This window comes from Pleuronectes platessa, chromosome 14, assembly GCF_947347685.1.
Source record: "Pleuronectes platessa chromosome 14, fPlePla1.1, whole genome shotgun sequence".
Lineage (NCBI taxonomy): Eukaryota > Metazoa > Chordata > Actinopteri > Pleuronectiformes > Pleuronectidae > Pleuronectes > Pleuronectes platessa.
In genome coordinates, this window is record NC_070639.1 from 1,220,535 (window position 1) to 1,247,165 (window position 26,631).

General features: G+C 40.5%; 1 protein-coding gene across 6 annotated transcripts in view; it reads left to right on the forward strand.

The window, feature by feature from the left end:
* The first annotated feature begins 574 nt into the window (after positions 1-574).
* The window catches only part of slc37a1 (solute carrier family 37 member 1), a 65,043-nt gene continuing 38,986 nt past the window's right edge, over positions 575-26,631 (forward strand). For 5 of the 6 annotated variants that reach the window (XM_053439605.1, XM_053439609.1, XM_053439608.1 and 2 more), the window contains exons 1-5: positions 575-722; positions 1,661-1,830; positions 16,290-16,371; positions 25,337-25,454; positions 25,815-25,893. In XM_053439605.1, the coding sequence (XP_053295580.1) occupies positions 1,775-1,830; positions 16,290-16,371; positions 25,337-25,454; positions 25,815-25,893 (335 nt within the window). In that variant the 5' untranslated portion in view covers positions 575-722; positions 1,661-1,774. Of the gene's footprint in view, positions 831-1,660; positions 1,831-16,289; positions 16,372-25,336; positions 25,455-25,814; positions 25,894-26,631 lie in introns of all 6 variants that reach the window. The other variant, XM_053439606.1, reaches the window with a different exon arrangement.

Here is a 26,631-nt window from a genome sequence, read left to right on the forward strand (position 1 = left end):
GCGTTTGTTGATTGTTCCACCTTCTGATCTCCTTGATGCATAAAGTCTATATTAAAATCTTCTGCAAAAGAAAACAGCTGCTGCCTGAGTTCTCCTTTCACCAGCTTCCAGTAAACGTACGCACAAACAATCTCAATACCTAAAAATGTTACTGGAGACTTTACAGGGATTTTGTAAAATACTGTAGTATCATTAGTCACCTGACTATAATATGTCTGCCAACAAGGTAAATTCCTTGAACATTCTGCTACTTTAATGATTGAATGTAAAGAGGAGTCAGACAATTCAAAACAAATTATAGAGATCAGACAGCGTTGATGAACACGGGTGAGGTGCCATGCTTGAATATGTCTGAAGAATTTCTAACTGAGCAAAGTATTTTGAAAGAATTATTGTAAAATGAAAGACAGAAGACATAAAGATAAAATTGGACAAAATTGGGTTCAAGGTCTTAAAGTTTAAATAATAAAATGTGTCTCATAAATTCATTCTAAATAATAAAATAAACCAGAAGCAATCTGATGTTATTTGCAGGATGTTTTACAAAAAGCACATACCGCCTGAACCGTGTAAACTGATGACGTCAGACAAGCACAGAGGAGCCGCACAGCTGTGTGAGTGGCTTTGTGGTGACGGTCGCTTGTTTTCACACAAGGAAGTGGAGGACGTGTCGCGCCGCCGAGATCAGGAACTAACACAAACCGTCGAGTTTTCCGTTCGAGGTAAGCTCCGCAGGAGGACCCGTGTGTTTGAACTGAGTCGTGTACAATTCGGGACCGACTGTCTCTCAGCCGCAGCGTGCTCTGCCTACCTGTCATTACATTTGAAAGGTAGATATTGGTTGTAACCTGCGATTTAATAACCGTATTGTTTCCGCCATCGGGGCAAATGTGAATTTTAAACGTTCACGGAAAAGAAAGTCATTAAGCATATCGACTGTCTTTGTCGGTACACTGCTGATATTTGGACGTCCTGTTAAGTTACTATTCGACATGTGTTACACAAGAGGAAACACTGTCGCTTAAAGGGTCGAAGCGGCCACGCTGTGAACCCGGACACTGTCCACGTCTGTAGTTTGAGATGCTCACCCTCAGTAAACGTCAGAGACCTGAATCTTTGTGTCGATGGCTTTGACCACGGTATGTTGATATTATCACCATAGAGCTGTGATATTCGCCTCCATAAGATAAAGTTTTTTGAAACCATTATGTCACATGAGGTACATGAGGTAAATGAGCCTTAACATTTGTCTCACGGGTATTTATTGAAACATAACGATAATTAAAGACAAGGCAGATTTTAAGGAGTGAAAAAAATGACAGGCTGTTTGCACAGTCCAATTTTAACTTTAATTGATACTGAGATGTAATGTCATTCTACACAGTATTAGGACAGTCTAATGTCACAAATGAGATATTTTGTTAGAATGAAAAGGACTAAACAACAAAAAAAAGTATACACCTAATTTGTGTACTTGTTTATTTTTAAGCTCATAGTGAGAGTCTTTTCTGGGTTTTGCTGTGATTTATGGTGGCGTTTCCTCTCCTCTGCACTCAGTTTCACCTTTGTGACAGTATTCACACCAGGACTGATATTACTACCAGCTGAGAACAGGACCTTTTTTTTCCCCTGCTAAACCCTTTTTTCTCTCATTTCCCAGCAACTTCTTCTGGAATGGAGATTTATGGATGCATAACCACCATGTCAGCATGTAATGCATCAATCTCTTCAGCGTGAGCTCACATAAGACAATTGTCAAAACTTCAGTCCAAATATGGCCCCTGTTCCTCCTGGGATCCGCCTGTTGGTGTCCTTTGACAGGAACCAGTGGTGAGTGAGTGAGTGAGCGAGCGTGCGTGTGTGTGTGTGTGTGTGTGTGTGTGTGAATTGGAGTCTCTTTACATGTCTTTCCTTTGAATTTCAGCTTACTGTTGAATCATTAATTCTCTTGGATATTTAGTAGTATTTTTCACCATTAACTGCCAATTTGCTACTGATGTTACAATGATGTGATAATGTGAATTATTTGCCAACTTGACTTATTTGTTAAATCTCTCTCCATCCAAAACTATCAAGCTGTAATAGCTTGTTAATAATCTTTATTTATATATGTATGTGCAATAACAATGCTATGGTGGAACTCAGCCATTCCCAAACTTTAGAATGCCGTTACCCAATTTGAAAAAGGGACAAATTTGTGTGCCCAACCCCAAATTTAAATTATCACAACTTTATGATCCATTCACAAGACTAGATATACATATGCATTGCAAATCCAATAACGGGACAGACCAAAGCGCTGTCTCAAAAGTCCCAACATTTTCCATAATAATCCATCCATGTTTAAGCAATACAATTTGCAAAGCAACAAATGTAAAACATTAAGTGCAAATAGTGGATTGTTAAACATATATTATTGCTATATGTTTGACAGAGCACTTACACGTCCATGTTTAGATTCTAAATGGTGGCGCACTTTACATGGTTTCAGGGTCTCGCTAGCTAGCATCTCAGCACAGCACACACACAGGCTTGGGGGTTGGCCTCTGAGCCCGCACTCAAAAATCCCAGAGACAGCTTTTTTGTTTTCAATGATTCAGTATGATTTTCTGATTCACCTTCATCATAAACAGCTTGCCTATTTCTCACTAACAACCACTGCTCCATCTTGCTCGACCCAGTACATAACAATTTCCCTCATCTACGATTCCCCGCTAATGATGCGTGGGTTTGAATTAGAATAAAACCATGCAATAAAAACCTATCCGTCAGATTTTTCCTTTTTCTTTGTTGACCCATGAGGTTATTCCGACACGGATTAGCGGAACAAGCGAAAGTTGCAAGGCCAAAAGGAAGTCCTTAGTAAACAGACAATCCTAGCCGCAGCTCGAAGGGCATCAGAAGAGGTGGCATATTTAATTGCACAGGCAAAAAAGCCAGACATAATCAACGAAACGTTAATTAAACCCGCAGCTGTAACTATAATTAGTTTTGACGGGAAACATAATGCTGTTTTGCTCCGCGCTCCGGAGTGGACGTGCACAGGTGAGGACATTTTTACAAAACTAAAAGAAGAGGGACTATCTTCGGAAAACTGTATTAGTGTGTGTAGGAACAGGACTAGAGCGATGCTGGTGAAAAAGGCAGGACTAAAAGCGAGAGTCTTACAAGTAGTGCCAGACGTAAATTCCACACACTGTATTACTCACATAGAATCTCTTGCAAGCAAAACACTTGAACCAGAGCTGAACATATTCTTGACATTGCGATAAAAAATGGTCAACTACATCAAAACACGTCCACTCAATATCAGACTTGATCTTGTGAGGAAATCTGCTGAGCCGCCTGTATGAGCTGCAGGACGGGGTGCGCATATTTCTGATGGAGCATGGATCCCAGCTCGCTGACCACCTCACTGACCCTGACTGGCTAACAAGGCTGGCGGACTTGTGCGAAAAGACTTTCTCAGCCCTGTCATACTTAAAGAATAATTGCAGAGCGCAGCTAAACGTGGAGAATGATCTCAGAGTCGCCGTCTCCAAAATAAAGCAGAGAATGGACTCGCTCTGCTCCATGCATATAGCCCACCTAGCTCATTAGTGAGTTTAAGAAATGAAAGCAATGTTTAGGCTAAAATAAATAACCCTGAAGTTTTTGCACATGGCAGCAATAAGGTGTCTGCTGCTCGTTATGCACACAGACGCGCACAGACATCACCTGCGCACTTTTTTATACTTAATACTATCCACTTTTGTGAATAAGTCCTAACTTAACCATATAATTGTTTTTTTATCCGAGGTATAGTTTGAAGAAATGTGTCTTTAGTCTGCAGCGGAACTTGTTCCACCATTTAGGAGCCAGGACAGCATAGAGTCGTGATTTTGTTGAGTGGTTAGCTAGCAGTGAGGGAGCAACAAGCCGATTGGCCGATGCAGAGTTGAGTGGACAACTGGGGTGTAAGGTTTGACCATGTCCTTGATGTAGAATGGGCCCAATCTGTTCGTAGCATGGTATGCAAGTACTAGTGTTCTGATATGGATGCGGGCAGCCACTAGTAACAAGTGAAGGGAGCGGAGTAGTGTGAGTGAATTTAGGTAGGTTAAAGACCAGTCAAGCTCCTGCATTCTAGATGAGCTGCATAGGTTGGATGGCACTAGCAGGTACACCAGCCATAATAACACCAGCAATAGTCCAGGCGTGAGATGACCAGAGCCTGGACCAGAACATGCGCTGCCTTGTGAATGAGAAGGGGACTGATGTTGTGCAGTATGTATCCACATGTAACAAGTGTGGACTATAAGGTTCGGTTGGAGCCCTTCGTGTGAATACCAAGACACAGACAAAAAGGTGCTTTTAAATATAAATTGTATTATACACATTTAATTCACGCCATGCATGCATTCATTCATTCAGTTATATGTTCAGTTAATTAGAGTCTGTTGGTCCAAAAAAAGGTTATTCCAAGGAGGGGGGAGAAAAAAAAGGTTACGATTAGTTCTCTCCTACCGCTCGCAGGGCAAGGAGGCTCGTAGGGAAAGGTTGGTTCTGAAAAAGTCCATACAGGGGATAGCTCGCCATCAATTGTCGGTATCTTCACACTTCGCACTTCGCACTGCTCAGCCATTAAAGAGCCATTGAAGGAAATAAAAGAATTAGTCCAAAATCAGTCAGTATTACATTTAAATCATACAAACCTTTGACCAAGGCTAACTGTTCATTATATACTAATTGACTTAACAAAGCACAAAACATTAGAGATGAGCCGGATACTCGGCTGAAACGAGTATCCGGTACGGATAAAGCACTTTTGCCGAGCACGAGTATTATACGAGTAATACGAGTCAATATCTGTGCTCGGACTGAATGAAAATCCTCACACAGCGTCACAGCGCTCCTCCCCTTCACACACCGCTCTGCTCACTCACTCAAAGAACAGCTCTCTGTCTCTCAGTCACTCAGGTTCGCGGGTCTTTTCCGTTAACGTTTAGGGTTTCTTCAGCTTGAAGTTTGTTTTTATTTCAGTTTGTACTTACTTATTAACCAGTAGAGTTCTGTTAAACGTGGGTTCGTTCAGACGTGGTGCTGGTAGAAAGCGACTCGCGTTGCGTCTCTGCCTGTCGGAGATTTTTTTTTTTTTTTTTTTTAAACAGTTTTTTTTTTTTTACTTTAACGGTTTAAACTTTTTTTAAACCGTCAGTTGGCTCTAACCAGTTTTATTTTACTTCACGCACTGAGTGAAGTAAAAGTTCTAGGAACAAGTTCTAGGTAGTAGTGGTATAAAAAATATTACAAATTAAGCTACACACACACACACACACTCTCTCTCTGTCTCTCTGTCTCTCTCTTACTCACTTACACACACACACACACACACACACACACACACACATACACACACACACACACCTGGTGTGGAAATAAATTAAAAAAAATTCAAAGTTAAAAAAGAAAGTTATGTTGAGTATGAAAACACTTGTTATTACATTTCACTTCATAATTGCAACAGCATGTGTTGTATTCATTGTTACAAAACTTGTTCTGTAAATAGTTCGCTTGCTATTGTGATCAAAATCATTGATCTGAAGCTCAATGCAGATGCTGTCCTGTAATAGTTTTCTAATCAGCAATAAATATAACAATTTCTGATCAACCCATATCAATTGCATGCTTAAAATAACATACTGGTTAAAGCCCCGCCCGTTTCAAGACAACCCGGCCTACTTCCGGGTTAAATCCAGCCCACTTCCGGGTTAAATCACACCCACTTCCGGGTTAGGCCCCGCCCACTCCGATAACAGATACAGATACAGATACAGATAATGCTGTACTCGCTCATCCCTACAAAACATTCAATCAAAGTACAACACAAATGCAAGTAAATACAAACAAACAATTCCAATTGATCATTGATTCCCCAAAGGGGGTTCGTTAGCATTATTAGCATTAAGCTAACGTACACAGACAGAGTCAACCCACACACACAGGCTAACTAGCATCACGCTATACTACTCATATACAACACAGAGGACTCAACTCACCTTCGCACTGCTCAGCCATTAAAGAGGAAGTGCGCCTCTCGACCCTGATATTTATAGTGCCGAAACTGGAAGTAGTAGTTGCACTTCCGGTTCGGAAAATATTGTATTTTTTTAAAAATTATTTTAAAGTCATGAGACCTGGGTTACACACAGGAGCGGGTTGTTACAGTAATGTTGGCAGTAAGGTAGAGTTAACTGTCGAGAGTCTCACCCAGGTTCCTAGTAGTCTGAGTGGTGATTACCACAGACTTGTCAAAGGTAATATCCATGTCATGGGTAGGAGAGCCCTTCCCTTGAGGTTGATTTTCAGGTGATGTGCAGACATCCACTTAGAGATGTCAGTCAGACAGGCAGAGATTCGTGTTGTTACCTGTGTTCAGATTGGGGGGAAAAGAGAGGATTAGTTGGGTGTCATCAGCGTAGCTGTGGTAGGAAAAGCCCTGTCAGTGAATGACAGAGCTGACGGAGTTGGTGTACAGAGAGAAGAGGAGGGACCCCAGTAGTGAGAGGACAAGGTTTCGACACAGATCCTCTCCAAGTTTCCTGGTAAGTGCAATTTTTGAGGTAGGATGAGACAGGGAGAGAGCAGAGCCTGAGACACCTAGATCCTGAAGGGAGGAAATAAGGTTCAATCAATAAATTGTATTTGTAGCGTTCATATTCACAAATCACAATTTGTGTCATAGGGCTTTAGGATGGTGTGACATCCTCTCTCCTTAACCCTCAACAAGAGTAAGTAAAAACTACTAAAAACCCTTTTAACAGGGTAATAATACGTACAAACCTCAGAGAGTTCCCTCTCCCAGGATGGACAGAAGTGCAATAGATATCAAGTGTAGGAAAACATCATCAAGATAAAGGTATTAGCAGCAATGATGAGGGTTAACATTTTGAAGGATAACTTCAATACTATATGTCAAGCATTCCTGCTGCAATCATAATCTATGGTCAGCAGCCAGCAAGATCATGATCTACCATCAAGATCGGATGCCACTATAGTCCACAGTCATTGTCCACTGCAGCCAATTAGGACACATCATCAGCTGCCACGTCTGTCATGGTCCACCACCATTATCTGATGCTAACGTGACGAAGGATCCGCCATTGCCGGAAAGGGTACAAGGGTCAGAAACATGTATTGATGTGATATGAATTACTTTGATGTGATAAGGATGGAGAAGCTGGAAAGAGAAGCTCCGTGTGTCATGTGTCATAAATTCCCTTTGCACCATCAGGTGTATTTGCCTTGTAATCAATGATACAAAGGTAAATCTGACTGGCTACTGGTTTGTATGGCAGTACTATTAAAGCCATGTGGCCCACTCAGTAGATCAGACATCAATACCTCTATGCCTTTTTGAACTAAACGCTTCTTTTTTTAGAACATAGGTTAAGTTACGTTCTGCTGCTCTATTAATGCATACCACCAGTTGATGTTATCAAACTTCTAGACCTATAGCAGCATAACTAAGAGCAGGTCTAACTATAAGCTTTATCAAAAAGGAAGGTTTTAAGCCTACTCTTAAACCTCTGTTTTATCTGAGTTTAATAAGAGAAAATTGCGGGTCATCAAGGTTTTTATGTCCTTGAGACATGCTCGAAGTTTAGTTAATTGATTACTTTTTCAGGTTTATTGACAAGTATAACTGGGTGTCATCCGCATAGCAGTGGAAATATACAGAGTGTGTCCTGATAATGTTTCCTAGTGGAAGCATATACAGTGCCTTGCATAAGTATTCACCCCCTTTGGACTTTTCTACATTTTGTCATGGTATAACCACAGATTAAAATTTATTTCATCGTGAGTTTATGTAATGGACCAACACAAAATAGTGCATCATTTGGAAGTGGGGGGAAATATTACATGGATTTCACAATTATTTACAAATAAAAATCTGAAAAGTGTTGAGTGCATATGTATTCACCCCCTTTACTGTGAAACCCCTAACAAAGATCTGGTGCGACCAATTGCATTCACAAGTCACATTTGCAAGTCACAAAATTTGTAAATAGGGTCCACCTGTCTGCAATTTAATCTCAGTATAAATACACCTGTTCTGTGACGGACTCAGAGTTTGTTGGAGATCATTACTGAACAAACAGCATCATGAAGACCAAGGAGCTCACCAAACAGGTCAGGGATAAAGTTGTGGAGAAATATGAAGCAGGGTTAGATTATAAAAAAATATCCAGAGCGTTGAACATCTCTCTGAGCACCATAAAATCCATCATAAGAAAATGGAAAGAATATGGCACAACCGCAAACCTACCAAGAGGAGGTCGTCCAGCCAAACTGAAGAGTCGGACAAGGAGAAAATGAATCAGAGAAGCAACCAGGAGGCCCATGGTTACTCTGGAGGAGTTGCAGAGATCCACAGCTGAGGTGGGAGAATCTGTCCACAGGACAACTATTAGTCGTCTACTCCACAAATCTGGCCTTTATGGAAGAGTGGCAAGAAGAAAGCCATTGTTGAAAGGGATCCATAAAAAATCCCGTTTGGAGTTTGCCAGAAGCCATGTGGGAGACGCAGCAAACATGTGGGAGAAGGTGCTCTGGTCAGATGAGACCAAAATGCAACTTTTTGGCCTCAATGCAAAACGCTATGTGTGGCGAAAACCCAACATTGCCCATCACCCTGAGCACACCATCCCAACAGTGAAACATGGTGGTGGTAGCATCATGCTGTGGGGATGCTTCTCTTCAGCAGGTACAGGGAAACTGGTCAGAATAGAGGGAAAGATGAATGGAGCCAAATACAGGGAAATCCTTGAAGAAAATCTGATGCAGTCTGCAAAAGACTTGAGACTGGGGCGGAGGTTCATCTTCCAGCAAGACAATGACCCTAAACATACAGCCAGAGCTACAAAGGAATGGTTTGGATTAAAGAATGTTAATGTCTTAAAATGGCCCAGTCAAAGCCCAGACCTCAATCCAATAGAGAATCTATGGCAAGACTTGAAGATTGCGGTTCACAGACGGTCTCCATCCAATCTGACTGAGCTTCATCTTTTTTGCCAAGAAGAATGGACAAACCTTTCCATCTCTAGATGTGCAAAGCTGGTAGAGACATACCCCAAAAGACTTGCAGCTGTAATTGCAGCGAAAGGGGGTTCTACCAAGTATTGACACAGGGGGGTGAATACTTATGCACCCAACAGATGTCAACTTTTTTGTTCTCATTATTGTTTGTGTCACAATAAAATTTATTTTGCACCTCCAAAGTACTATGCATGTTTTTTTGATCAAACGGGAAAAAGTTTATTTAAGTCTATTTGAATTCCAGTTAGTAACAGTACATAATGGGAAAAAGTCCAAGGGGGGTGAATACTTATGCAAGGCACTGTATAATGAGAATAAAGTTGGGCTGAGCACAGAGCCCTATGGAACACCATGGTTAATTTTGGTGTGCACAGATGACTCATCATTAATTTGCATGAATTGGGAGCGATCAGAAAAACATCTAAACCAGTTAAGGGCAGATAATGTCCTCACCTGTGCATAATAGTGTTGAATGCTGCACTAAGATCCAGAGGTGTCAAGTAACGAAGTACAAATACTTCGTTACCTTACTTAAGTAGACATTTTTGGTATCTATACTTTACTGGAGTATTTATTTTTCAGACGACTTTTTACTTCTACTCCTTACATTTTCACGCAAATATCTGTACTTTCTACTCCTTACATTTTAAAAATAGCCTCGTTACTCTTATTTCATTTTGGCTTGTTTTCATTCCGGTTTTTTTTTGTGAGACATTAAACCCCCCTCGAACGAGGAGAGTTTGAGTTGGGTGCCCGCCGCATGTGCGGGATGACGGCCAGGCCGAGGCCGCCACACAACCGTACTGGAGGGTTCCGAAAAAGAGGAGAGCGAAGCCAGAGCTGCGGCGTGCGGCACCGTCCTCGCAGCATCCGTCATCCTCCCGCCTCCGCTGACAGGTCCGTCGGCCATCGGAGCAGGCCGGCAAAGGCGCACGGAGGTGGGTGGAAAAGCGGAGAAGGAGGCACCGCACGGTCGTGGACAGTGCTCAGACGAAGTGGAGGAGACAGAAAAATAGAAAGAGTGTGGGGGGGCGGGGGGGTAGATGGGAGAGCACTCGCATGCCACACCAACACAACCCCGGCCTCGGGAGACACGCTGGCCCTGGGGTGCAGCGCGAGACCCTAAGCACCTGTGGGGGGGGTTTTGGGTGCCATGCAGTCGAATCCGGCTGTATGGGAGAGCGGGGTAATGTGAGAAATTTTTTACATTTGCTCCCCTCTAGGCGTGCTAAAATGATATATCAGTAAAATTTAACATTTCCCATTAATTCAGGATGTTTTCTAGCAATGGAAATGATCAGAATGTCTAAAGGACAAAGGGCAGTGAAAATATGATTGTTTTAAAAAAAGTGGTCTTGTGTCTCACTTTACCCCAGCTACGGGGTAAAGTGTGACCACCAAAACAACAAATGTTGTAGTAGTTAAAATCCCGACAGCTAGATTGACAACCACACATTCCAAAACTAATATCGGACTAGTAACAGAATCATGGGGATTGGTCAATTAAGCAAATTTATGATTATTATGATTCATGTGATCTCTTGCACACCCTAGCTTACCTGCACAGGGACAGTGATATTGTTTTTCTCTGTGTATTCAAATCCCAGTTCACGGCACTTAACTGGAGCAAGGCCATGGAACTGGTCAGCTAGTTGTTTCAAGTGTTTGGCAAGCTCCTCCTCCATCTCATCTGTGAATGTTCTCTTTACCTCAGCTACTGCACCCCAGGCTACTGATTTTACTTCCCCTTTCTCTTTTTTCTTTATGAATCTTTTGAGGGTTGTCTTATCAATATTTCTATCCCTTCCAGCTTTTCTTAAAGACTTCTTTCCTTGCATGACCTTAGCGGCTGCACTCTCCATCTCTGCGAGGGGTGTTTGGCCCCAGGTTATCTTCCTGGTGTATGGTTTCTTGGCATGATGGCTTTTCTACAATGTTTGACATTAAAAATAAAACATATATAATGTAATATAACACTAGAATATGTTTAAAGCTAAACTTAACTTGTGCTTCATGGTGGGGTAAAGTGAGACACTGTCTCACAACATTTGTCCCACGTCTTAGAAAAAACATCTCTTAGCAATTCAGGCTAATCTTCAGCTAGCATCAATCACATGGTTTTATATGTTGGAAGTTCACCAACATGTATGATATAAGATTTTCTACCTGATTCAATTTGTTTTGACGCAACAGTTGATTAAGTTCAAAGCAAGAAAATTTACTTTTACATGCAAAAAACACATTTTTGTGAAAAAAAATACTTTCCACAGCACCAGCATTAACTTCTCCTTCATGACAAGGGGGGAATGGGAGGGGCTTGAAAACATAATGTTCACATGACCACAAATGTGTTCCGTTGCCTAGATACAGGGGGTGTCTCACATTACCCGATGTCCCACATTACCCTGCTCTCCCCTACCGGTAATGATCCTTCCGCAGGTTCACCTTCGGAAACCTTGTTACGACTTTTACTTCCTCTACAGAGTCAAGTTTGATCGTCTTCTCGGCGCTCCGCCAGGGCCGTTACCGACTCCGGCGGGGCCGATCCGAGGACTTCACTAAACCATTCAATCGGTAGTAGCAACGGGCGGTGTGTACAAAGGGCAGGGCCTCGGCAGCCTGTGAAAGACTGTTTAGTGTTGCAGGGCTCATCTTCAGTTCAGGTAGAGCATGCATAGGCTCAAATAACTTTGAGAACCAGCTGCTTTTGCGGCTGAACAAAGCCTATCTGTAGTGTTGTTGTACATACAGGTTTAGCACAAAGGTCTCAAGGTCTCTTTCAATAAAGGTTATTGATAACATTCCACTGAAGTTTGACTTTTTGCACTATTACATTACTTATTGGCAACTAGTTATTATGTCTTCCGCTCCATGAAACGCATGTAAATGCTCAGTAGTACACATATGGTACTTTAATGTATTTACATAAAAAAATTCCCCTTACATTACTTTTACTTTTATACTTTAAGTAGTTTTGAAACCAGTACTTTTATACTTTTACTTAAGTAAAAAGCTTGAGTTGATACTTCAACTTCTACAGAAGTATTTTTAAACCCTAGTATCTATACTTCTACTTGAGTAATGAATGGGAATACTTTTGACACCTCTGCTAAGATCTAACAGGATGAGGACAGACACAAACCATTGATCTGAAGCTATTAGAAGGTCATTAGTGATTTTTGCCAAGGCTGTCTCTGTGCTAGTTAAAATGATATCATTAAAGACGGTCATGAAGATATTGCTATTCAGGGATGGAGGAATACTTGGTTCGGTGGAGGTGTGACTCTCAGCCTGACTAGAGTGCTGAAGAGAAAACTGGGGTTGTTTTTATTTTCTTTTATTAATTCGCAGAGTAGGCAGCTGTTGCTTTGTGGAGGGCCTTTTTATATGCTTTAACACCATCTGTGAATACTTTAAATGTAATTGGAATTATTTCCTAAAATGTAGCTAAAGCACTATCAGTTAGACATCTAGAATGGAGTTTTTCATTAATGGCATGTAGTCTGATAATGATAAATCGAAAGTTATTAAATTATGGTCTGATAGATCCGGATTATGTGGAAATACTATTGGATGTTCAATTTTGACACCGTATGTCAGAATCAGAATTATTTTTATTGCCATGTATATTTGCACATACAGGAAATTGCCTTGGTGTGGTTGGTGCACTTTACAAACAAAAAATTAAAAAACACAATATTGAACAATATAACAATATAAAAAACAACAACAGTATATACAGTTAAAGAGTTACGTGCGGTTTTAAGGTGCAGAGATTGGTAATAGTGCCAGTAATATAGAGTTATAAATTATGTGCAAGGGTGGGTGGGGGGTGGGGGGGTCAGCAGAGTCAGTGTGATGCAGGGGGCTTGTTTGTGAGCCCCACTGCCATGGGGAAAAAACTGTTCAGGTGACGCGAGGTTTTAGTCCTGATGGCTCCTACTGGTCCTGGAGTGGAACAGGTCTAGGAGAGCCGGCAGGTCACAGCCGATGACCTTCTCAGCTGACCGGATGATCCGCTGGACTAAGGCAGTGGTTCTCAAAATGGGGGGTGCGATGTCACAGACGGAGAGAAAAAAAAGGAGTATTATTGTCAACCTGAATATTAAAGTCACCGACAATAATAACTTTATCTGTTTTTAGGACTGGGTTCGATAAAAACTCTGGGAATTCGGTTAAAATGTCAGAATAAACCCCCGGAGCATGGTTAACATAATTGGCTGTTTTGATTGCATGGATAGGCGTAGAAGACCTAAGAACAATGCTTTCAAATGAGTTGTAGCTTAGTTTAGATTTCAGTGAGGGACTATACATTTTTTTTTGTGATTTAGACTAGTTCATTTACTAAAATAACCTTTGATGACAGTGATCTTATGTTTAAGAGTCCACATTTAATTGTCTTTGTCAAAAACCTCCTGTGTCTCAGAGGTTTTTGATGATTCTCCCTCTGTTAATGTTTGAATTTAATAATTTAGTGGGAGGGGTGACAGAAAAAGTCTCTATGCAGTGTGTAGGACTACAGCTCTGCGTCCTGGCCCCAACTCTGTGGGATTAACACCATCTCTCCTAACAAGACCAGGTTTCCTCCAAAAAGTTTGCCAATTGTCTACAAAGCCCACACCGTTTTCAGGACACCACCTCAACAGCCAGAGATTGAACATGCAAAAAACATTTAATCACGGTCGTATTAGGAATTATAGGAATTATTAGCATTAGTTTATGATTTGGATTTAGAATCCTCTTTGTAATGTAGATAATTATGCTCATCAAGACCAATATGCTTTTGTGATTAATTGAAAATAAACACACTACATATTATGATGACATGGTATTAAAGCAGACAGCGCTCAGCTCCAGTGGCTCTGACCTGCCAGTGTCAATTATTAGTCTAAATCACAATCTGCCTATTGCCAAGTATGTTTACACAGATACAAGATATTTGCTTCGGTGTGTTTGTGCAAGTATAAATATAAAATATAAAAATAGGAAACAAAATTGAAAATAGCCACTAAATGCAAAAAAGCAGGCTTTCTGTTGCGTTTTTACAATTGCACCTAAGACTTTTAGTTTTTTCTGGTCATGATACACCTTTGTATCGATTTTTGTGAAGGTCGGTCAATGTGAACACGTGCCAGGGGTCTCAGGGGGCACCGTTGAGCCATTTCGCCAATTGCCAATAAAAAAATAATTATTAGCCAACTATTTTTATGGTTAAAAAAACACCATCACTACCTCAAGTAGTTGGGGGGAGAAGAGACAAATTGGTGAAGTGGTGAGGTAGGGGAAGAGGGAGGAGAGCTAGTTCTTATTTTGATTCAGATTCAACAGACTGTTGTGTGTCTATGTTTTTAATGAAAATCTGTTTTATCACATTTAACTGAATTTCAAGATATGTGATGCGAAAAGTGGAAAATAGTTTGTCGAAATGTCAAGTTGGTGAATACATTTTTTTAGTTAACTGTCATTAAACCATTAATGAAGAAGATGTTCCAGCAAAATGTAATTATTTAAACAGCACCAGTCAAACCATAAACTGACAAATATTGATATACTTTTTAAGAAATATGGGATGCTGTTTGTTTCATGTATGAAAAATGTCTCAGATCTTAGTTTTCATCTCACCAGTGGATGTATAAGTCACATTATTCATGAATGTAATGTAAATATTTCTTTTTTCATTACACTTCTAATTGTGCTATACCAAGTTTTCTTATTCGCTAAACGGTTTTGTCATTACTTCAGTTTAAAGGCACACAGGATTTCACTTATTTCACTGATGTTAACCAAATGTTTTCTCTGTTTGACTTACAACTCAAAGTTACACTTGTTAAGCTGGAACAAAGTCCATATTTACTATTCCATTTGACATAGCAAACACTTAAATTGTCATAAGAGGAAATGCAAAGTTGTGATAACATCAACAGTGGCTACATGTCATTAAGTTCCAGGAATCCCTATTGCTACGCAACTTCCAATTTTATATATTTTTTGGTTTAAAAGTCAGTTGAATCCATCATCCAGGAGTCCTGATATAAATGACATATTATTATATTCTGAATTTAAAACATTAAGTGAAGTGTAAGTTTGATATCTAACTATTGTTTAGTTTCAACCAACTGAATATGATGCAGTATTAACTAGGGATGGGCATTCGATTAAATTGTCTTAATCGATCGTCGGGAAAATTAACGATCGATTAATCGTTAATATTTTTATATTAAAATTCATTATTTATAGGCTATATTAAACTTCATGCTTTACCAGATTCTGTTGAACACTCTGGTGAATGCTCTGGGAAAATGTCTTCAAAATGAACAGACATCTTCACTTGGAATCAAAACATCGAAGTGACTCGGTTGTTTTGGTCAAAGTTCAAGAACACTATTCTGACTGTTCAAACCACATTTGTAGCCATAATTGTTCAACTTCACCGACCGGTGAGATTGTGACTGCATTTCACATTTGGTCAGATATTGAATTTGGTACACTCATTTTGGGTTCCCAACTTTAAACTGTGTTGGTTGTATAGATCGTCTGTGCTGCTGGTGTATGTGAAGTGCCTGTATTTTTAAATTGGTAGCTTCTTTGCAGCAATATGAACTTCAGGTGATTGTCACTGTAGCTCAGTGATGACTACAGTGTCTCTTAAGTACATATTTATTACTAAAAACTATTCACTGGTATCGTACATGCTAGTAATAATGTCTCTCTTGCTAAAAGTGACACTTAATAACATCTATTAAATTCATTTAAAATCTACACTACATTTACTATACAAGTCGGTGTAGCACACAGCATGGCGATTGTAATATTAGAAGAGATTAAATCAGAATATTCTTTAAAAAACCAACATAAAGATCACTATATTAAGTGATTGTATAGATCTACTTAACTCTATCAAAATGATGGCTTTACCAGAAATTCTGTGTCTGTTAAAGTTACACAGATATACCCAATTACCATCTTCTTTATTTGACTGCCAATGTCATTGTATGAGTTGCTACTTTTGAGATGGGGAGTAATCTGTGTGCAGTGTTCTTGGATATGTTTGCTTTGGTTTTAGCATGTCCTGCTAACAATGATGAGAATAAGCAGGCTTGTAAAAAATGACCAGTGTTATGCTTGTTTAATTTAGTTCAGTGGTGGTGTTTGAATTTTTTTCTGTTGTACCTCAATTGTCGTCTCTTTTCTCTTGTGCTTCCTGTCTGCAGGTACAGAGCCCTCACCTTTATCCTCACCTTTCTCCTCTATACCAGCTTCCACCTCTCCAGGAAACCCATTAGCATCATCAAGGTAACAAACCGGTTGTTGTAGTATACAGATACACCAAGTTTTCCTGACAGTGATAGACCCCAGTCTAAGACTGACGACAAAACTAAATTGAGATTTCTACGGATAATGTTACTGAGGGAAAGAAGTTATTTGTTTAAGTAACTGATGCTTAGGGCAGCTCAGCAATGTTAGATTGATAATAGCTGTACACTACATAGGAAGTGGAGGTGCAGGTATGTCTGCCCTCAGTATACTGAGAGGTTTGTCTACACTGAACATTATAATGAGAAGTTATTATGAAACACAAGCAAAACATGAAAGTCTACGTTGCTATTGTGTTTTTCGTAATTGTTTTCTTACATCAGTCAATAAATCGGTCAAATGAACTGCAATCACACACACAGTCAGGTTGTAGACCTCCAAACTCAGTTAGTACAGTTAAAATCTACTGTTTGCTCTGAGACAGTTTTATGTGTTTTTTTGCCTAACTTGTTTAAATAGTAAATGGAATGCACTTGTATAACCCATACACTCACACACATTTTTACTGTGATTCATATTTAGTGCATACATCCCATCAACAAACTGATGGAATAACTATCGGGAGCAATTGTTTTGGTCTTGCCCAGGGATATTGACTTGCAGACGGGAGTAGCCGATGACTGACCATCTCCTAAGCCACTACCACTAACTTACCCCTTTTCCACCAAGGCAGTTGCAGCTTTTTGTGTTTAAATTGCCAAAGAACTGGCTGTGGCTGAGGGGTAGAGCGGTCGTCCTCCAACCTGAAGGTCGGCAGTTCGATCCCAAGTCTTCCCCATCTGCATGTCCTTGGGCAAGATGCTGAACCCCGAACTGCCCCCCATAGAACAACAAAGTGCTGCTAATAGATGCACTGTATGAATGTGTATGTGAATGGGTGAATGTAAAACTGTACTGTAAAGAGCTTTGAGTGGTCATCAAGTCTAGAAAAGCTCTATTTTTATAAAACCATTTACCATTTACCATTGAAACACAAAAAAAATGGTACCAGGGTAGCGCCAACTCGTTGATGAAGGTGGTGTGTGTCTGTCTGCTTGTCAGTGCAAGTGAGGGAGGAAGAGAGCGAGCAGAGTCGGGGGTGGTGGGATGAGTAAAAGAATGAATGCACTCAGCTATGTAGAAAGATTTTACTCATTGAAAAAAGTATTTATCAATATGTGTTGATCAGTGTTGTTAATGTGGCGGTAGTTACAAAGGAATCAACTTTAAAACTGCAGCGGGTCAGCTGAGTCTTTCTGTGTGTCTGCTTGTCAGCACAAGTGAGAGAGAGCAGAGTAAGGTTGGAGTGATGAATATATGAATGAATGAATATACACTGTTCAAAAAAAAGAAGGGAACACTTAATCACCACGATATAACACCAAGTCAGTTAAACTTCAGGAAAAAATCAATCTTTCCATTTCCAAGTGATCATGAATCAATTTCACCTGCATTGGTGCAAATCAAAGTAACAACATGAGCAGTACAAAGGCAAAAGCAAGACAACCCTCAAAAAGGGAAGGGTTGTGCGTGTGGTGGCCACAGACAATTGCTCTCTCCTTATCCTTCCTGAATGATTATTCTCTAGTTTTGTGTTCAGCTAGTGTCTTTGTCACTACTGGTAGAATGAGGTAGCTTCAGCCCAATCAGGTTGCTGAGGTAGTCCAGCTCCTCCAGGATGGCAGAGCCATACGTGCAGTCGTAGGAATGTTTTCTGTGAATGTTGTGGTCTCAAGAGCATGGAGGAGATCCCAGGAGACCAGCCTTTGCACAAGGAGAGCTGGAAAGGGCTGTAGAAGGACATCAACTCAGCAGCAGCATTCTCTTCATACATGAGAGCAGGTTCACATTGAGAACATATGACAGGCATGAACGTGTCTAAAGATGCTGTAGTGAATGTTATGCAGCCTGTCACATCATCCAGCATGACTGGATTGGCAGTGGGTAAGTGATGGTCTGGGGAGGCATAGCCTTGTAGGCAATGGTGCAAATCAAAGTAACAACAGGTGCAATAGAAAGGCACAAGCAAGACAACCCTCAAAAAGGGAAGGGTTGTGCCTGTGGTGGCCATAGACAATTGCTCTCTCCTTATCCTTCCTGAAAGATTTTTCTCTAGTTTTGTGTTCTCCTAGTGTCTTTGTCACTACTGGTAGCATGAGGCGGTACCTGCAGCCCAATCAGGTTGCTGAGGTAGTCCAGCTCCTCCAAGATGGCACATCCATACGTGCAGTGGTAGGAATGTTTTCTGTGAATGTTATGGTCTCAAGAGCAAGGAGGAAATACCAGGAGACCAGCCATTGCACAAGGAGAGCTGGACAGGGCTTTAGAAGGACATCAACTCAGCAGCAGCATTCACTTCATACATGAGAGCAGGTTCACACTGAGCACATATGACAGGCATTAAAGTGTCTAGAGATGCCGTGGTGAATGTTATGCTGCCTGTCACATCATCCAGCATAACTGGTTTGGCGGTGGGTAATTGATGGTCTGGGGAGGCATAGCCTTGTAGGGTCGTACAGGACTCAATGTCATAGCTAACAGTACCCTGACTGCTGTTAGGTACCGGGATGAAATTCTCAGAGCGATTTTCAGACCTTACGCTGGTACAGTGGGCCGTAGGTTACTCCTGATGCAGGACTCTGGCTTCATGAGGCCAGAGTGTGTAGGCAGTTCATGGATGACGAAGGCATTGATCCCATTGACTGGCTCTCATTTTAGGTATTTTTGGGTCTTGTTGCCACTCTCCCCGTCTAAGAGGTCTTTCAATGTCTTTAAATGTATGCACGTGGGGCCAGAGGGGATCCCAAAACAGAGCCATACCACCAAATGTAAATTACGCATAGGGAAATACTTTTCTTTGACTAAAGTGTTCCTAACTCAAATTTGGTTATTGCAACCAAAAATGCAATAAAAAATTTGAAAGTTTCCTTTTGAAATAGGAAGTTCTCATTTGAGTGTACATGCTTAAATCAAATGTTGTATGTAGTTGGGGTTTAGATCATTACATTAATGTTTCATTGGTAAAAGTGATTTGAATTGCACGCCCATGGCCATATCGCCAGGAAGTTTCACTAATTTATCTATACATTGTCCAATCTGTGAAAGAGATGTCTGATGACCTGGCTTGACCATATCTATATGCCAAAATTCAACTTATTCATAGCACCACTGTTGGGCCAGAGCCCAGCGGGGGGCCGCCAGACACTGGAGCCGAGAGGAACAAAGGGTTGTTAAACTTTGGGCGGGAAAACATCCTCCTGCAGGCTCAAGAATCTCCCCCTGGTGGTGGAAAAATGTCCTGGGGTTTTCCCAGAAGCCCCTGCTCAGTTCCAAGCCCCGCCCACTCAGATCCATTTCTGACACTCAATTGGCTTAAAGCCAGCATCATCCTATGACCAATTCCTCAAGGAGGAGGACCTCTCAGGTAGAACAAAACCACTGAGACCCCAATAATCGCAGCCATTTTACCCTGCTCTGAAGACAACACCAGGCCCCCTTTGGGGCCTCCCAGCTGATTTAGTGGCTAAAGGGGGCAACCAGAGTTATTTTATTTCATTTCTTTTATTTCTTTATTCAGTCGACGTTTTTATTTTCAAAAGGACTTTTGTTACTTTAACTTGAAGAGACCGCGCACAGGAACTCGCTCGCCGGTCGAGCATCACAGACTTTCTTTCCAAATCCACAGCGGCGTTACCGCTGTTCATCCCTGCAGAAGAGACGAAGCTGAATTCCATTCCAAGAGCAAGAGAAGTTCGCTCGATTCGGCCCAGCGCTGATCTCCGTTGCAACCACGAGACCCACCGGAGCACCGCTTAAGAGGCCAGGACACTGATTTTGTTTTCCAGGAATCCGCCCGTTCGCACGCATCCTGGGGTTTAACGAGACATTCACTGGACTCCCGGAAATCCGCGCCCCACGCGCAAGCAACACCGCGGAGGTCACAGTAAGAGGCTTTATTGTCTGGGCAGATGTTAATCTAATACGTAGCGTATTGTTTTAATACTTGAACGTATTTGTTTTGTATGAGACCGCCGAGTCTCTAATGTTTAGCGGCGACTCGCCACTTCCGGTTTCCGGTTAAGGCCTTGTGCCACAGTTTTTAAGCGCCGTGAGCAGCGTCTCCAGCTCATTGTGACCGTTTGAACAACTTTAAAGAGACTTTACCGTTCAAACCTCAGCACACAACGCCACTTGGGTGCTGAGTGGTAAAGTAAATGTAACTTGTCTCTGACGGTGCATTAAGAGCTTTGCTCTCTCCTTGTATGCTCTCTCTCTCTCTCTCTCTCCTTCTAAACCGACCTATACATACATCCGATCTGTATTTAGAATACAGTTCATGTAACATAGTTAAATCTATATTCAGAGAGGCTGGACACATCTGGAAGCCATGCGGCCGAACGCCAAAGCAGAGACAAAGAATTCTCTTTGTCTGAAAATCCCTTGGTGTAATTCATGTGACGACCACCAGTGTGAGCTCCGGCCACATGGTGTCATTAACATAGACTCCATTTTGAATAACGCAAGTTAAACCACCATTTTGAATCTATTATTGCCACGCCTCCTCTCTCCCTCTCCTCCCATTCTGGCTCTAAATTCATAATGGCTCCGCCATCTTGTTTTGTAGTCAATCCGCCATTTTGAGAGTTTTTAGGCCTTGGTTCCACGAATCATGATCGGCCATCTTAGATGTGACGTCACCAAGTGACTGCGTCATCGCCACGCCCCCTTTCTTTTTCTCTCTCTCTCTCGCTCTCTCACACACCCACACACACACACACAGACACACCCACACAGACACAGAGACACATTGATAGACACAGACAGATACACACACAGATACACATAGATGAATACATGTGTTTTTCTAAATTGTGATAAGCGGCTGCTGTTGTTATCTTTGAAATATGGGAGTTTGTTAAAATGATGAATCATTAAATAACACTAACTTTATTTCACATGCATATACATAGACACACACACACAGAGACACTTTGACACAGATACACACACACAGATACACATAGATGAATACATGTGTTTTTCTAAATTGTGATAAGCGGCTGCTGTTGTTATCTTTGAAATATGGGAGTTTGTTAAAATGATGAATCATTAAATAACACTAACTTTATTTCACATGCATACACATAGACACACACACACAGAGAGACACTTTGACACAGACACACACACACACACACCGAGACAGACATACATAGGTAGACCGCCGGTTTTACATGTATTTTCTGAATTGTGATAAGTGCTGCTGCTGTGTTTATCTTTGAAATATCGGAGCTTGTTAAAATGATGAATCATTGAATAACATTAACTTTATTTCCCCTTTTTAATAAATGCTTTTGTAATTAAAGTATCTGTAGTCTGTGATTATTTGTGCATATGTATGTGATTGCAGCTGGATTATGATTGCCTGTGCTCGAACTTAGTAGCCTTCACTGTTAATTAAATAATTATTAATATTAAATATTGAGATTATTGATTTGACATTTATCATTATGAGACTGATAACTATAGTTTGACTCGTTGGTCCCTGTAACCAGGGTGGTGCCCCGCAACAATAAGCAATGATTACAGATTTGTATTATTCTTAATTGATAATTTTATTGTTTTCATTAATTATTTTAACTATTATTAATGGATAACCGTATCATTTCTAATTAAATGTGTTACATTTCTTAATTAATAGCTTTATCATTTTTGATTATTTTTAAGAAATAATTGTTATTTTAATAATCATATTTCATGATTATTAATAATTAGCCAACGTCAATTCTACTCCTACTATTGCACAACACCACCTACTAGCAACAGGATATATGCCAGCAACATCAAGGTGCATTACCGCCATCTACTGTATATTACTACTCCTTCTTTGTTCAGTTTGTTGGCAGGTGGCAACCAACATCAAGGTGCATTACCCCTATCAAATGTATTCTTCTTAGACAAGTTCTGTTCTGCTGTTATGCTCGGCCCACCAGTGGTTGGCAACCAGCACTAAGGCTCATCAACGCTGTCAATAATCGTTACTCACCATCATCTTCTTCTCTTTCTTTGTTTGTTTTATTTGCAGGTGGGAACCAACATCAACGTTTATTACCGCCATCTACAGTGTTGGGGCACTATTCCACGCAATATTCTATTTCTTTTTCTTCTCAGTTTGTTTTATTGGTGGGTGGCATTCAAAGTCAAGATCTATTACCACCATTTACTGTGTTGGTGAACCATTCCTAGAGGTACTGGAATACCAGGTAGATACGTGAAATGCACAGAGCAAGGCCCTATTCCATCTCCCTCCCCATCTTCTTCTTTGTTTGGTTTATTGATGAGGGGTAACCAACATCAAGGTGCATTATCGCTTTCTACTGTTTTCACCTGCTCACCCCTATCTCTTGTTCCTCTTCTCTGTTTGATCCACTGGCAGGTTGCAATCTTTGTCTTGGGGCATGATTAGTAGCATGAGGGGCATCTGAGATCAGAGATCAGAGAAGGGACAGTACTAACAGTTAAATGGATGCATCATTGTATTTGGAAGAAATGAGGAGAGCAATTGAAAGATCTGGGCTAACATCTCCAGGGAAGGATGACGTTGATTTTTCCTTTCAGGAAACCAGTGATGGATTCATCAAATCCAATGAAATGTAGGCCAATAGCACTGAAAAAATTATTACGGGAAGATTTTATATGGAAAGCAGAGGAATCTTATTTAGCTATCAGAGTGGATTTAGGCATTTTGGAAAAGAGGGGACATTAGAAAGAGAGACCATGCAACTGGTCTATGCTAGGAAACAGAGCTTAAGAAAGCACAAGTACAGTAATAAAGAGTCTGTAATGCCAAAAAGGCATATGATATGGTTTGGAAGGAAGGATTAATGATTCAATTAAACATGATAAGGACAGCAGGTACGACATATACTTGGATGAGAGACTTTTAATTTGATATGTTTATTCAAGTAAGAGTTGGGATAGCTTTATCAGGAAGGTATATAGTGGAAAATGATACTCCTCAGGGTAGTGTCATTAGTCAAATAATGTTTTTCATTATTATTAATGTGAAGTTCTCTGAAGTTCAGGCTGACATTGGTCAGTCGCTGTTTGCTGATGATAGAACCTTGTTGAAAAGGGGAAGGAATAGAGGTCTAGACTTTTACAAAATGTTTTCAGTTTTCTTATATGCTTCCCTAAACAACACCGTAAGAGCTTGTGCGTCTTCGGAGGGTCGCTAAAACATCAAACTTTACCTTTGTGAAGTTACAGATTCAGAACAGGAAGTCCGCGTCTCTACCGGAACATCACTTTCAAAATAAAAGCATCTTATACAAAAACAGAAATGAGAATGTTTGACGTTAAAGCGAGCAAATATTTCACAATAAAATAACAGAAAGACACTTCAACAATATCAACAATAACATTAATTTGGTTATTTACAAAAGGTAATTAATGTTGTAACACAATGCTTCAAGTTCTCAGTGGAAAAAACTAAAGCATTAATGTAATTGAGGGGTTCAGTATTTTGCCTTAGGACACTAAGGCATGCAGATGGGGAATACTGATGATCAAACCGCCGAACTTCTGGTTGGAGGACAACCACTCTCAAGTCTTCCGTTTTTGGGTGTGTGGTTGGATGCTCAGCTCACATTTAATGAACATATAATATCTACAAGGTACTCTCCAAATGTAAAAATATTATTAATGTGATGAGTGTCAAACAGGGTCAGGATGAGGAGCGAGTAGGTCTTCAATGAAAAGTATTTATGCAGCCCTTGTTGGATTTGTGCTAGACTACAGTAGTTATGCTATGGTTCAGCAGCTAAAACATAGTTAAAGAAGTTGGAGGTTGTTGAAGCTCAAGCTTTGAGACTGTGCTGTGATGCTTTGATCAAATTATTTGTCTGTTTCTCAAGTTGAGGTCGGTTTTGCGCAATGTGACTTTTGGCATTCAATAAATGTGTGTATCAAAATAAAATATTGAATATTAATATTTAATAATTACTTTAATTTATTAGAGTACTTCGGGGCACAACCCTTCAAAGGACATGTGGTGGGGATCATAGAGATGGGTGCGGAGATATGCATGTGTGTGTGTGTGTGTTGGTGCCAAGTTAGAGAGGGAGCATAGAGTGAAGAACATACATACATAACTAACAATAACTTTCAAATAACTTGTAACCAAAATATCACAGCAACACAAATCAAGCTTATAAACATTACAAGGAATCGAATAAACAGTCATTGCTTAGCCTAGTATAATTATTAAGCCCAGTTGTGTGACCTGTCCATGGAAAGGGAAAAACAGTTGATGTGCTGTTCGAAGGCCAAAGATATCGTCTTGCTGGGTTGGGGCTCCTGTTTTTGTAGTTCTTCTGTGCGATACAGTTGTTTTGCTGTTTGTTGTTAGGCAGGACCTCGTGTCGTTGCCTTTTGGAAGGTTTCGCAGTCGGCTCCAGTCAGGCCTGCTTGAAGATTGGTAGAGCTTGGATTTCGAGGAGGTTTCCCTCGCTCGGTGAGTGGAAAGCGACCTCCTCTTGGAGGGTTGCGCGGAAAGAGGAATCGAAAAGAGACTGAAGAGAGGGGGGACCTGGCTTATATTGTCCTGGTGACCTCATGGGTTATGGGGCCCAAAGTGACCAATAATGGTTAAAATTGTGTTCATAGACATCCAACAGAAATCCAACAGACATCCATCAGGATATGTGATTACTTCTAGTATGAGGTCTGTAGAAATTCAGGAGAAATCAATGTGTGAACACAGCAGAGTATCCCGGCTGGATTCACTGCAAGTTGTTGACTCTTCTGACGCTTGACTGAAGCAAAAATGAAAAAAGAGAAAACTAACACAGACATAGATTTAATATTTACATCCCATTAATACATTTGTATTCCTCCCAGTCTATGCCGGATACACTTCCTGTTTTCTTGTTAACTGATTGGTGCACATTTTTTGAATTGACAGAGTGAACTCCATAAGAACTGCTCATCTGTCAGTGAGATGTCCACTGCCTCCAGCAGCAGCCAGCAGGCCTCTCTGCCATCTCTACACAACGACATGGACTGTAGCTGGAAGCCTTTTGGTATGTATCTTGACATTTCAGGCTTTTTCGTTGACTTTATAAAGTTTGAGTTAGAGGTTTGGGTGCACTAGATGTACTGGAGTCATCTGAGTACTGTTGAGGTCAATTATACTTTTGATCAGCTACTGGAATACTATCCCTTTTCGCATGTACAAGTCTGATAAGAAATGTAACTTTTTGATATTGAGATATTTGCACTGATAGGTATTACATAACTAATTACTTTAAAAAAAATTGTAGCACACTGCAACTTTTACAGTTTATGTTTGTTTGTTTTTTATCATGGAAGACCCTGGCAGCCTAAATAGCTGTAGGTAAAGTATCCTGAATATATATATATATTTTACTTGATATTCTCAGATAAAAGCAACTACAAACAGCTGCTGGGAGCCATGGACTACTCTTTCCTCTGTGCCTATGCTGTTGGAATGTACCTCAGGTGAGATGAAGTGGAGTTTTATTTAAAGCAGAGTGAATTAAGTCAGTCTGAGAAAAGAGTAAAAAATCAGTTCACAGAAGCATTTCACATTCAACCATTTCTACTTTCAACCCTAATATTTTTTTTTTTTTTCAACAAATTTTTCAGAAGCTCAAAATAGTCTTGCAGTCAAGTAATACAAAACTAATTTGGAAAACGTAATAAATTGATAATATAAAGCCGAGACTAAATTATTCATCACAATTAATGCTACCTATTAGATGATTAGACAACAGCCACTGCTCAGGTTGAAAGGATGGGTGAGGGAGGAGTTACGCCCGGGCCACACAGGGTGCTCCTAGTCTTGATGACCACTCAAAGTGCTTTACAGTTTTTGCCATTCACCCATTCACACGCCCTCCTAAGCTTTTTTAATAATCTTTTCAAAACTATCAAGAACCAGTGACTTCAGAGCCACAGTTGTAAAATCAAATGTCTTGAGAGGCCTTGGTTGATTTATTTTTATATACAATAAGATTATACAAACAGGTCAGGGCAAATACCGTTGGTTACTATAATACAAAGAACTTTTTTAATCTTGTTTATTTATTTCGTCTCTCCCTCACTTTGCATTTTATTCTCTAATATTAACAAACACACCTGCATCCACCTGTACCCAAGAGTGCAACGGAGTCTCATGTTGCTAAGGGTGCAAAACCCCTATTTTAGGGTCTGGGGGTTGCTCACCAGGGGACTTGG